General features: G+C 35.8%; 2 protein-coding genes across 6 annotated transcripts; both read left to right on the forward strand.

Annotated features, from left to right (window-relative positions):
* Positions 1-1,396: 1,396 nt before the first annotated feature.
* Positions 1,397-3,691, forward strand: LOC131667668 (2-Hydroxyacid oxidase 1-like). Of its 2 annotated transcripts, none has more exons than XM_058941255.1 (9): positions 1,397-1,653; positions 1,806-1,940; positions 1,999-2,150; positions 2,371-2,620; positions 2,696-2,821; positions 2,886-3,018; positions 3,083-3,199; positions 3,273-3,384; positions 3,476-3,691. In XM_058941255.1, the coding sequence occupies exons 2-9, from the start codon at positions 1,807-1,809 to the stop codon at positions 3,541-3,543; spliced, it is 1,092 nt and encodes a 363-aa protein (XP_058797238.1). In that variant the 5' UTR covers positions 1,397-1,653; position 1,806; the 3' UTR covers positions 3,544-3,691. The 2 variants fall into 2 exon arrangements, with proteins under 2 accessions (XP_058797238.1, XP_058797239.1); XM_058941256.1 differs by having other exon boundaries at positions 2,407-2,620.
* Positions 3,692-7,667: 3,976 nt separating this feature from the next.
* Positions 7,668-10,524, forward strand: LOC131667656 (2-Hydroxyacid oxidase 1-like). 4 transcript variants are annotated; one of them, XM_058941230.1, is made up of 10 exons: positions 7,668-7,736; positions 7,861-8,525; positions 8,684-8,909; positions 8,976-9,127; positions 9,207-9,453; positions 9,526-9,651; positions 9,715-9,847; positions 9,957-10,080; positions 10,137-10,248; positions 10,321-10,524. In XM_058941230.1, the coding sequence occupies exons 3-10, from the start codon at positions 8,776-8,778 to the stop codon at positions 10,418-10,420; spliced, it is 1,128 nt and encodes a 375-aa protein (XP_058797213.1). In that variant the 5' UTR covers positions 7,668-7,736; positions 7,861-8,525; positions 8,684-8,775; the 3' UTR covers positions 10,421-10,524. The 4 variants fall into 4 exon arrangements, with proteins under 4 accessions (XP_058797213.1, XP_058797214.1, XP_058797212.1 ...); XM_058941231.1 differs by having other exon boundaries at positions 7,861-8,462; XM_058941229.1 differs by having other exon boundaries at positions 7,861-8,462; positions 8,704-8,909.
* The last annotated feature ends 1,892 nt before the right edge of the window (positions 10,525-12,416 follow it).

Below are 12,416 nucleotides of genomic sequence, written 5' to 3' on the forward strand. Positions count from 1 at the left end.
TGCACTTCTCGTGTTGCAGAAAATTTCCATCTTGGAATCGCATCTTCGTATTGAAATATTTTATATTTGGGTAAAGTAATAAGCTTTTGTTGTATGATTTACTGAGTTTGTCGACCACTTGTCAAATGATTCATTCGACATGAAAAATAAAACGTTTTCTCGTCATGTCACCGATTTTAAACGTTTTGACGATCTTAATTAATTCTATGTAGTTAAATGAGAATTTGTTTAAATATTGCTGACTAAAATTTCTTGTACACTTTTAACCTAAAGATTTTTATTTCTGTCACTGGCAGAAACATGTTTTAATACTGATGGCAAGAGTACGAGAATTTCAAAAAAATTTAATCACAAATGAAAGATTTTGGAAAACATGAAAAGATTACTTTTTTTTATATCTATTTCAGATAAAATAAGAAATCTCAGTTTATAGATAAAGTAGGAAAATATATTTATCAAATGTCAATATTGTGTAATACAGGTATTTATAAAAATAATTCAATATAAAAAGGAATGTCAAGAACATTATGCATATACAATATTTTTTCATAACGTACAGTGTTACATGTTAACAAATATTTAAAAAAAATCAAATTTAAGCTTTGAAAAGATTTTTTCAAGACTTATCGAGAAACGAAGTAATACTAATCAATCAATGTCTTCATTATATCAAAAATTAGGAAAACTGATATGTCGCCTTTATCATGGACTGAGGAGAGAAGAGGTGCCGCGCAGTAGTATTTGATGGTGGTGACTATCTCAATGATATAACAATACAGCGCAGTAAACTATTGTACATGATCTGTTTTATACAGACCCCTCAGTAATTAGCAAGTTCGAAAAACACATTATGAGTTTTCGACATATTATGTAAAAATTAACGCATAAACGCATTAAATTTCGTTGGTTTAACTTCTGTTTAGTAATATTCGAAAAAATTAGTACCCCGTCAATATATTAAAATTACAATTTCCGATGATTAAAAAGAAAGTCAGTTCAAAGCGTTCAAAAAGAAAGAACATTTTTTTCAAATCAAATCTCCAAACTGCAATGAATCTTATCAGAGTCAATAAAGCATATGATAACACTTTATCACTTTGCTCAGTGATAAATGTCAATCTGATATTAGTGCAGCTAGTGATGTCTAACGCTCGTTCATTTTTTTTATTTTGAGGCTTATAGTATGATAAAATCAATAAATTTATATTACTTTTAATGGTATACAAAAGTCTGCAGCAATCTTTCATAAGCGTACATATCACACACATACATACTATCACAACAGCTGATAACGTAACTATTCTTCAGTCAATCAGATGACGATCTGTCTTCGCTTTCCAAGCCAACACTTTTTAAGAAAGGAGGATATGATGCAATAATTAAAGAATGAAAACTTTTAAAAATACAAGATATAAAAACTCTTGATCAGACGCGATATTATACGCCCGTAGCAAGTGTTTAATATTTTACTACAGTGCGCGCGCTGTGGAAGTGAGATGAGTCGTGTTCAGTGCGAGCGTAAACAAGAGAGATCGTAGACATCACACGAACATTGAATTTATATAAGCATATTGTTTATCGGAATTATGATCGAAAATTCTATTAATACAGAAATAATTGTAAATATAACTTGTTTAGTGATTGTGATAGAAAGTAAGTGCTTATGTTTATATTATCATAGTTACTTATTATTTATAATTTTTAATAATTATATGTTTGTTAAAAGTTCATTTTAATTCAGATAATTTAATTGCCGAACATTTATTCCAAGAAGTCATTGTCAATTATCGTTTTTTGTTTGTCAGGATGGAGAATTTTTCATCTATTCAAGATTTTGAAAATCATGCCTTAAGTCATTTACCTCAAGATGTCCAAAATTATTACACACGTGGCTCTGGATCACAAGAGACGGTGAAGCTTAACAAAGAAGCATTTAAAAGGTAATAATAAAATGATATGACTATTATAAAGCGATTCCACTGATATTTAATTTTTCAGATTAAGAATACACCCGAAACTGCTGAGAAACGTATCAATGAGAAATATTAGTACATTCATTCTTGGAGAAAAAATTTCAATGCCTCTAGGAATTTCGCCAACTGGACTTCAAAAACTGGCACACTCCGAAGGAGAATGTGCTAATGCGAAAGGTATGTCAGAATAATCTTTATGATACAAATTGTAACAATGAATCACAAAGAAAATAGAATTTTATATATATATATATATATATATATATATATATATATATATATATATATATACAAAGGACAGACCATACCTTTTTTTTATAATTTACATAATTTAATTGTTTTATTGTCTTTTCTGATTATATTGGTATACTTTTAAATATTTTTTATTACATTCCAGCTGCAGAGTCTGCAAAAATAATCTTCATTCTTTCAGCCTACGCCAACAGCTCAATTCAAGAAGTGGCAAACGCAGCTCCACAGGGTATTAAATGGCTCCAATTAACAATTTTAAAAGATCGCGATTGCATTATTCATCTGGTTCGTAGAGCTGAGCAAGCAGGTTTTAAAGCGATTGTAGTAACTATTGATAATCCTGTCATGCCAGACTCCAAAACTAATAAAATATTTACCATTTCCCAGCAAATAAAGTAAGTTATATATGAAATTTAATACAGAAGAGACTTTACTCAGTTGCTAATGTTAATATATTAATTTGCTTGCAGATTAAGTATCTATCAAGATTATTTCGAAACTAAGTATTCTAAAAAAGATATAGGCAATATTTTTTTACAAGTCAAATCAATGATGGACGATTCTCTGACATGGAAAGACGTGTCGTGGCTTAAAAGGTTATAGTTTTATATATTTGTGTTGTTTGTTTAGCACAATATAATTGACTTGTATCTGTTTTAGAGTTACGAAATTGCCAATTGTTGTAAAAGGGGTTTTGAGACCGGAAGATGCATTGTTAGCAATTAAACATGGTGCAAGTGGTATACTAGTATCTAACCATGGTGGTCGACAACTTGACTCGGTTCCTGCTACGGTACCTAATAAAAATCCCATTTTCTCGTATTTTGATAGCTGTCATTCATATTTTATCTTGGCAGATCGAAGTTCTTCCAAATATTGTTAAAGCTGTTGGAGACAGAGCAGAAGTATATATGGATGGTGGGATCAGGCAAGGCACAGATGTATTCAAAGCATTAGCTCTCGGTGCTAAAATGGTATGAAAACTCATAATATCCAAGTGAATTTCGATTGAGATGTATAATGCTGATAAGATCATTTATTTTGCAGGTTTTTATGGGTCGACCCCTAATATGGGGATTAGCTTGCGGAGGGGTGCAAGGTGCTCGTGCAATACTTGAAATGATACGAAATGACATTGATGAAACATTTGCCATGGCGGGTAATTACTTTATAAAATCAATCGTGAATAATGCTTTTCAATTAAGCGCCAAATTTTTTATTATAATGATGATAATATTATATTTTTCAAGGTTGCTCTAGTGTTCAAGAAATCACTCAAGATTTTGTGACTCATGAAATACTTTACGCACATCTTTAGTTTGCATTTAATCTCCGATATGCCAATGCTAATCATAGTATAATAGATACCGCCATGATAGCATGTATGAAAATATATTAGACATTTAATGCATTTGATAAAATATTAAAAACATTTTTTATCAAAAATTGTTTATGCACTCGCGACATTCAGCAGAATAATAAATGGTTGTTAAAACAAATTATGACTTATAGTATATAGTACAACGTTATTTAACAAAAAGTAGAATGGCTTATGTTACAATTGAAATGAGTGCATTCAGAAATATCAAATTCAGCAGGTTTTCTTTAACCAAAGACATTATTTCTTTGGCTTTCTTATATTTTAATAAAAATCAATTTTGCATCAATTCAAGATTTTAAAATACTTGAAAAGATCTAACAAGTGGCTGTAAACCATCGCTCAAAAACTGTCACCGCGAACCACTTCAAGGCAATAATAAATAAGTCGATATTTTTTTTACCTCGAAAGGCACTGCACGCACAATAAATAACATCTCGGGCTCCCTTCTTCCGATCAGGCCGAAAAAGAAGTGGAGGACCTATTTTAGTATAGCTTTCATTCGAATCCATCTTGAAGCTGCGAGGCAGCCAAAGGGCTCGTTAAAAGCTAGACGATAGGGAGAGAGAAAGAGGCAACAAGGACAGCTCGAGAGAATGTGTCCACCAGTGTTGCAAAAACGCCATAGCACATGTGTGTGGGATTCGTCTCTTGGGCGGATTTTTCGGAATTTCGGAGCTCTGCTTTTTTCGGCATTCTTCGACGATGTCGCGTCTCACCCTACTCCTGTAATTAAAGCAAAGGCTTTAGCCCTCAATTGCTTTATAATTCAGAAGCTTTGGTCATTAGCTCCCTCGTTATTTGCCTAATCTCCGTGATCGTCTTCCTTGCTAATGTCCTTTTACACGAACACGCTTATTTAGCCAGAATTTAATATTACACCAAAGGTAGTCCCACTTTTTTATGACCGTAGGTATCAACAAGGTTCGAGGTTTAAATTAATTACAATACGAATTAAAATCAGTACATTTCAAGGCTCCCCCTTTTTAAGAGTGCTAATATATTTTTAATGTACCTAAAACTACTGATGATTCAGACGCACATGCTACGAAATCGCTCCAATTTAGAACACATTTTTCGAGAGAGCGACAAAGAGCTCGGGTGAAAAAAACTCGAGCGACCGATGAGTTGAGTACCTTGAGAGAGAGAGAGAGAGAGAGAGAGAGAAAGGGACACATGTGTTGTATTCCAACTATAGTGATTAATTGCTTGTCTGCGTTCCCTCTTTTTTTAAACAGTTCTCTTTTTCAACAGTATATACCCGCTCGTGTGTTACCGACGATTCTTACAAATTCTCATTTCGCACACTGTAAATCTGAAAATAAAAACGAAAATAAATCAATTACCGATCTACTTATCCTGACGAGCCGCAGGTCAAATAGTTTTCAATTAGCAGATTCCGCGCATACACATCGCTCTTGATCTTCCGTTAATCAGTTAGCAACGTCCCCGAGCAAGCGAATGCATTTTCCCGAGAAACGCTGCGCATTCATCGCGTGCACTCAGCATTTAAACGGCTATCTGTGCTCCTAATGAGCATAAACTAAGCAACCTAGCTGTTCGGCGTCGACAAGTGCATCTGTATGAAAACCATTGCCCGAAGAGGCCACAAACGTAAAGTTCACTTCCCCCTTTACCAGAGAAAAACGAACTCGTTCTCGCCATATAGAAGCTCGACGGTGACCGGTTGGAACGACTTCACGCGCACGCTCGTGTTGCACGGCTTTTTGATGAATTGCCGCGTTGCTGCGACGCGATTGAAAAGCCACGTACACTCGCGAGAAATGGACATTTGCCTTCGTTAGCGCGCGTGCAAGCATTTCCTTTTTTTGTCTCCTCGCCGCTGAGGTGTGATTGCGTAGTATGGAGTCCGACGAGCGATCTTTTACTTTCTATAATTGGATTGTAGAAAGTAAGTAAATTAGGGCACGTTTCTTTCTTGTTTTCTTTTTATTGTCATTTTTTTAGACGTCGCACGGTCATTTCCATACTTGGTGGATTTATATTAGTGTAGATGTATAGCTTTTATAGTGGTTGCGCGTTCGATTGGACTTCGAGTGTAAGTAACGTAATTAGAAATGAAAACGTTTAGATATCGCGTGTATAAACAAGCACCAATTATTATGGCTGGACATAGCACTTTCACTTCTAGTCTGATGCGTTTCTTTTGTGAAAAGATACCGCGTGAAATGGTATTAAGACCCTTGCTCAGTTTCGAAACGCTGAATCAACTGCCAATGATTCATGGAGATTAAACGTTTCGCCGAAAACAAAATAAAGCCAGTTTATAACGCCGAAAGCAATCCCGCCAACATGCTGAATATACATTCGCTGTGCAAACTTCCTGCACACCTAAAACTCCTTTCATAAAACGCCAGTTGAACATTAACGAGCTTCCAAATCGTCATAATTTTTTGTCTCCGCGTAAGCAGGGCGTTTTTTCTCCGCTCGCGCGTCTCTGTAAACAAGTGAGCCGACGTGTGAACGTGCAAGGAAGATCGTGCACATGTTTTTCCGGCTGAGTTTTTTTTTGCACTCTCCTGGCCTTTTAATCGATTAATTGAAATCGTTGGGATATGCCAATGCTTGGGAACGAATGTACGAAGCTTTCGGGATAATACTCGTATTCGCACGTTCGTCTTTCGCCTCATTGATGATTCATTACGCGTTGACCTTATGCAATATGTCCCTGCGCGACATTTCATTTTCCTCAGCGTAATTACAACGTTTTGCTGTATTTTTACATGTCATAAACTTATACAGTGGATCGATTCTTATTTACTAGAATGGATTTGTGAATTGAGGAGACAACGTGACGTGCAATTCAAATTTGCAAAATATTAAAATTATAAATGATACGTTCAAAAGAAGATTTAATTACGTTTGTAGAAAAGACGAAAGAAAAATATTTTTTCGAGAATACACAAACAACCGCGTTCCGGCTCATTTGTTTCTCAAAGAATAACTCAAGCAACTTTTCGAGAAAGAGCGACCGCACCGTGGTGTGACCGGATGTCTATAAGCGCCGTGGTGGCACATTGGCGCCTAATTTGCCGCGGGTTAATCCGCTTCTCCAGGTCAGGCTCAAAGTTTAAACTTTTTGAAGGTTTCTTCGGAATTCCTTTGAAGGTTGGAGATTGGTCTAAAGGGTTTTTGTCTGTCTGTCCTTCGTTTTTTCCTTTCTCTCTCTCTCTACCTCGTTGCCATAACACGGCGCCTTATAGCTGCGGTATTTATCCAATGCTCAAATCGAGAAAGAAAGAAGCTCGAATTTCAGAGTGAGGCCTGTGCAAATATAACATCTCTGTCCGGTAAAAAGTTGCCTTTTCACTCGACCGATTACACGATACGAGTAAGTTTAGACTGCAGCTCCGCGTTGGCATTTTTTTTGATTCGCCTGATAGTATAATGAAAGGGTAAAAAAACTTAACGCTGTTGACTTTCCGTCTCAATTTCAGCGAATATTTGCATGCGCGGAATGACTTCATTTTAGGATTTTTAAGGACGACGATTTAAATATGAAGCTACTTGCGAAATACGAGACTTTTATGCTTGACAAACTTTGAGAATGTTCAAATGTGTATTCCGCCAACTAAAAAGAAAAGATTGGATGTCACTCAAAAAGAACTGTAAGCTGAATTTGAAATACCGAAAGGGGGTAGAAAAACGCCAAAATGCATATAAACCGATGCTCGAACTGTCGTCGGTATACAACAATGCCCGAGCATTGTCAAGAATTGCCTTGGGTAAGAGAGAGGGAAGGAGCAACCTGTTTCACTGTATGTTAAAATTCGACTATTGAATTCCGAGTGAATCGTGTACAAAATGAAAAAAAAAAACGCGCCAGAAACAGGTCATTCCAGAATGCCGTAAAAGTCGGCTCTCTCCGTCCTGACAATGGCCATCCATAACATCAATTTTCATACGTGGTATATATGTATAAGTCTTATAGTTTATATGCGTACGCATACGCAGGTATCTGCGCGCGCGCACGCGCAAGAGGTGCTTAACTTTTATCTCACGTATATTCTCCATATATACACGTGCGCAGCCCGCAAGCGCGCGGCACAAGTCATTCCTCTTCTTTCGGTTCGTCGAAGGCTGCGTATAAGAAGCGCGCAACCTCGATAAAGGTATGTATAAATTTCAGGTGTGTGTAACGGGCTTGAGAGAGATAAAGGGAGCGCACGCGTATTCAATCTTCGCTTTTTCTGACGAACGTTGCAGCGATCGACAACCGTTTGTATTTTTTTGCAGCGGCCAAACGATTATTTGCGACTCGTCATGTTAGAGGCATTCCGTTGGTGACTTCCGCTTAATAATCAATCATCATGAGCAATCTTAAGGAGGCTGCCCGTTTAAAGTTGGCTCTGACTAAATGGCACCAATGCGAATAGTTGAATGAAAGGATTTTAATCAACGTATTGAAAATTAATGAATTATCGTTTCTTTTGTGTTTTTCGTGATTTTCCCGATCCTTAAATGTGACATAGGAATTCATTTGTAACTTTGTGTGAAACCTCGGGCACTTAACAGCGAAAATTAAATAACTTTACGTTCACTGATATTATTTTTAAGCGTTGAGTCACTGCGGCTTTTAAAGAAGAATTGATTGCATTGCACTAATGGAATATGCCGCATTCTCGTCAGAAAATGCTAATCGTTCTTGGTGAATAACCGAGCAAAGATTATAATGAGCCTGCACATTTCCATTCAACGCCGGGATCCCCACGTATAATAAACATTCCGCAGAACCACTACCCTGTCGATCTGAATAAAGAAAAGAAAAAGTCGCTTTTAAGTGCACTTTTGATGTATAGTTGAAGGGGGCAAGTCAACACGCAGAACATCTCGAGAAGGTAGAAAAATGTGTAAACAGATGTTCAAGTAGTCCAGTAGTTGACGTGTTTTTATTCAGATAAGTGAGAATGAACGAATGCTTTTAAAAAATTGAATTCAAAAAATTTCGAATAATTGAATTCAAAATATTTTGAATAATTGAAGTCAATTCAATTATTTCAAAGCATTGATTCATCGACACTTATCTGAATCTTATCGCATCATTTAAATTTCATTAAAGGTTATCGCGCGTATCCATAGCCTAGCTCTTTACAAACATGTTCATCGTACGAGACACGCAGTCGCACAGGCAACACTGGTTGTGGTATCGAAATGGATAACTTCATTAGTGTACGAGACTTTGAAAATCATGCATTAAGTGTTTTAGAGCCAACCGTAAAAAATTATTATTTGGGTGGTACTAAAGCCGAAGAAACTACAAAACTTAATATAGATTCATTTAAAAAGTAAGTACTGATAGAAATATGAATAATGATTTAATAGATACGGTTTACATTGCTCATTTTTCTAAGGTTCAGAATACGACCTAAAGTATTAAGAAATGTATCCAAGAGAGATATCAGTACAACAATCCTTGGAGAAAAAGTATCAATGCCTCTGGGTGTTTCACCAACTGCACATCAAAGATGGGCTCATTTGTGTGGAGAACGTGCCAGTGCTAAAGGTGCATTGTCCGCATAACTTTTTTCTGCCTTCTGTTAATAAATTTTAGCATGCTAAGAAAGAAAATTATTATATTCCAGCTACCGAAAGTATTGGAACAATTTTTATATTGTCTTCATACTCCAATTGTACTATTCAAGAAGTTGCAAAGGCAGCTCCAAACGCTATCAAGTGGCAACAATTAGCTATACATAAAGATCGCGATTGCACGAGACACATTGTACAGACAGCAGAAATAGCAGGTTTCAAAGCAATTGTTGTCTCGGTTGACTATCCTATACTGTCTAAATCATCAACAAGTAAAATCAAAATTACTAAAGATGCAAGGTAAATTCAAACCTCTTTTTAAAAAATTTAAAAAATAGTTACTTATAATTATTAAATAAATATATTTTGCAGATTTTGTATTTACGAGGATTATTATTTATCAAAAAATTCGCAAAATGATTTAGGTGATATTTTTAGCCGCGTAAAAACAATTATCGATGATTCTGTAACTTGGCAAGATTTATTATGGTTGAAAAGGTTTGAATATGATAAATTGGCCGTTAAGTTTTGAGTTGCAAATTAATCATAAAGTAACGTTAGTATTACACAGTTGCCAATTGTTGTAAAAGGTGTTTTAACTGCCGAGGATGCAGTATTAGCTGTTAATCATGGTGCCAGTGCCATATTAGTTTCTAATCATGGAGGCCGACAGCTTACATCGACGATTTCATCGGTATAATATTGCTCTAAATAAAGAGATTTCTGTAATTTATAAGATATTATTGCTTATATTATACTAGAAAATCTAACAATATAAAATTATACAAATCAATTTATCACAGATTGAGGCCCTGCCCGAAATCGTCGCAGCAGTTGGTAACAAAGTTGAAGTTTACGTAGATGGTGGAGTTAGACATGGAACTGACGTATTCAAGGCTTTAGCTGTTGGAGCTAAAATGGTAAAAGGTAGTTGTAGCTTTATCAGCTTCTAATATGGATTCGTAAAACGATTATTTTTTAAGGTGTTTGTGGGAAGGCCCATAATATGGGGCTTAGTTTGCGACGGCGAAAAGGGAGCACGCGCTGTACTAGATTTACTTTACGCCGAAATAGAGGAAACGTTTGCTTTAGCAGGTAGGCCACTAAGTCAATCTATTGAATTTTCATGTAGTTGAAACTACATTCATGGTATATTTATATTTTTAGGTTGTCGAAATGTTCACGAAGTCACAAGAGACTTAGTGAAGCACAAGTCATTATACAGTCATCTTTAATTAATAAATCTTTAATTTTTACATTCCTTTGAATGAAAAGTCTCTTACAATTTTCCTTTTTTAAATAAAAATGGAAGTATTAATGATTCGTTGTAATACATCTAATTAAAAAAAATGTAATAAAATCATTTATGGAAAACGATTAATCCAATATATTCATTGAACCTACAAATTATTGGATTTTGATTGAATGCGTCAATAATTTGAAATGTAATCTTTGACTAAAAATAGCTTCGTATCAAACGAATGAGCCATTAAATTCCCTTACAGCAAATAGTATATATAAGCACTGACCTTTGTCTGCACAGTAAAAATGGTAAAATCATTGGTGTATTAAAATATTCCAACAAGCCATTTATAAAGCCGGCCTGGTACATTTATCTCAAGGCGCGCACTCACAAGCGACATCGTTATCCTTAAAAGACATTATGTGCTCGAGTCTCGCTCTGGCTCGCGAAAGAAAGAAAACTGGCGCACGCTGCACTCGAGAGAAAGAGAGGGAGAGAGAAAGAGAGAAATAAGATAAGGGAAAGTCAAAAGCTCGAAGACCATTGAAAAACGACAAGGGAGAAAGATAAGTCGCTCTCGCAAAATGCGTTCACGTTCCAAAGGCCCAAGAGTATATACACTGTCGTCGATCTTTCTTCCTGCTGTCGCTATGCAGCATCTTCTTCGTGGCGAGAGGCCTTTCTCTCCTTTGCTTCCTCGTGCGTGGAGCCTTCTTTATTCCTCTTTGAAGCTTTTATAAGCCAAAGATGGTCACGAGCTACAAGGGGGGACTCGCAGCAACTCCAACCGCGAGAAAGAGAGAGAGAGAGAGAGAGAGATTGATAAAGATAATGAGTCTCCGCAGAAAGCCTTGAGTATAACGGTACGAATAAATGCTCCCTTTTTATAATTTTAACATGTTTTTTTCTTTGCTTTGCTGTTGTTCTATACCGCGTACTTTCATAAGTATTCTTTGTTATTTCGACTCCATCCCAATGAGATCATAGTTTTTTTATGTGTGCAGACTACCTCGAATTTCGGAATTAAATTTTAAATAAAAGTCGACTCATAAATGCTATTTAAGCTCAGAGTATCGTTTCATTCATCGTGCACAAGATAATTAATATAGTTCGCAACAAATGTATCACTATCATTTGGAAGATTTTATACAACACATCTGGAACAGTATATTTTTAACTATTCAGCCTTATGAATATCAAATATCAACGCAGTGCGTAACATTAAAGTTTATTTCAAAATCAACTGCTAAAAAAATTGCAAAAACCAAGCCTTCAATTCGCAATTTATATTCCACTAACGATTCCAACGAACACAAAAGAAAGCCGCTTGAAAAATTAGCATGAGTTAGTTTGACACGACATTACCAGCGAAAGAAATATATGAAGAATCTAAAAGTCGACTGGTTTTTAAACGAAGCAGCCAGGGGTGTGCACGAGGCGAATTTTGATTTCGACGCGGCGTCGAAAACGACTCCCGGTAAAGAACAATAATTTGCGAGGCTCGCGCGAGCGTCAAAGGAGAAGCCTGCGGCAAAACATTTTGATAACCTATATAACAAAAGAAAGAGAGCAAGAGAGGGGGCGGAGAGAAAAGATGAATGTAAAAAAAAATAAAAGTTTTCGGTACTTTCTTATATTGCGGGGTGTGCTCTGACAATGCGATTACATACCGCGACATTAATATTCGCCTTACTCCGCTGGATTTTTGCGAGAAACCGCAAATTTTTCGAATACCGCACAACCACTCCATCTGATATACGATGACAGATGCATTATTCGATTGATTTACTTTTGCCGCACTGGTATATGTAATGGCTTGCTTGATATGTATCTCTCAAATAAACTATACACCTAAATGCACCTAAATGCACCCAAGCAAACAAGAAAACGCATTACTTCAATGTGCTTGAGTAATTTTATAAGATAATGATAAAATTCAATTTTCTACAAAATGAAGAAAATCAAAATTTATCGGAGCACACACTGTCGATTTATTTATGTATAATGAATCTTTCGTGTG

The sequence above is a fragment of the Phymastichus coffea genome, unplaced genomic scaffold (genome assembly GCF_024137745.1).
Source record: "Phymastichus coffea isolate CEN01 unplaced genomic scaffold, Cenicafe_Pcof_1.1 PCOF00069, whole genome shotgun sequence".
In the NCBI taxonomy this organism is placed as follows: Eukaryota; Metazoa; Arthropoda; class Insecta; order Hymenoptera; family Eulophidae; genus Phymastichus; species Phymastichus coffea.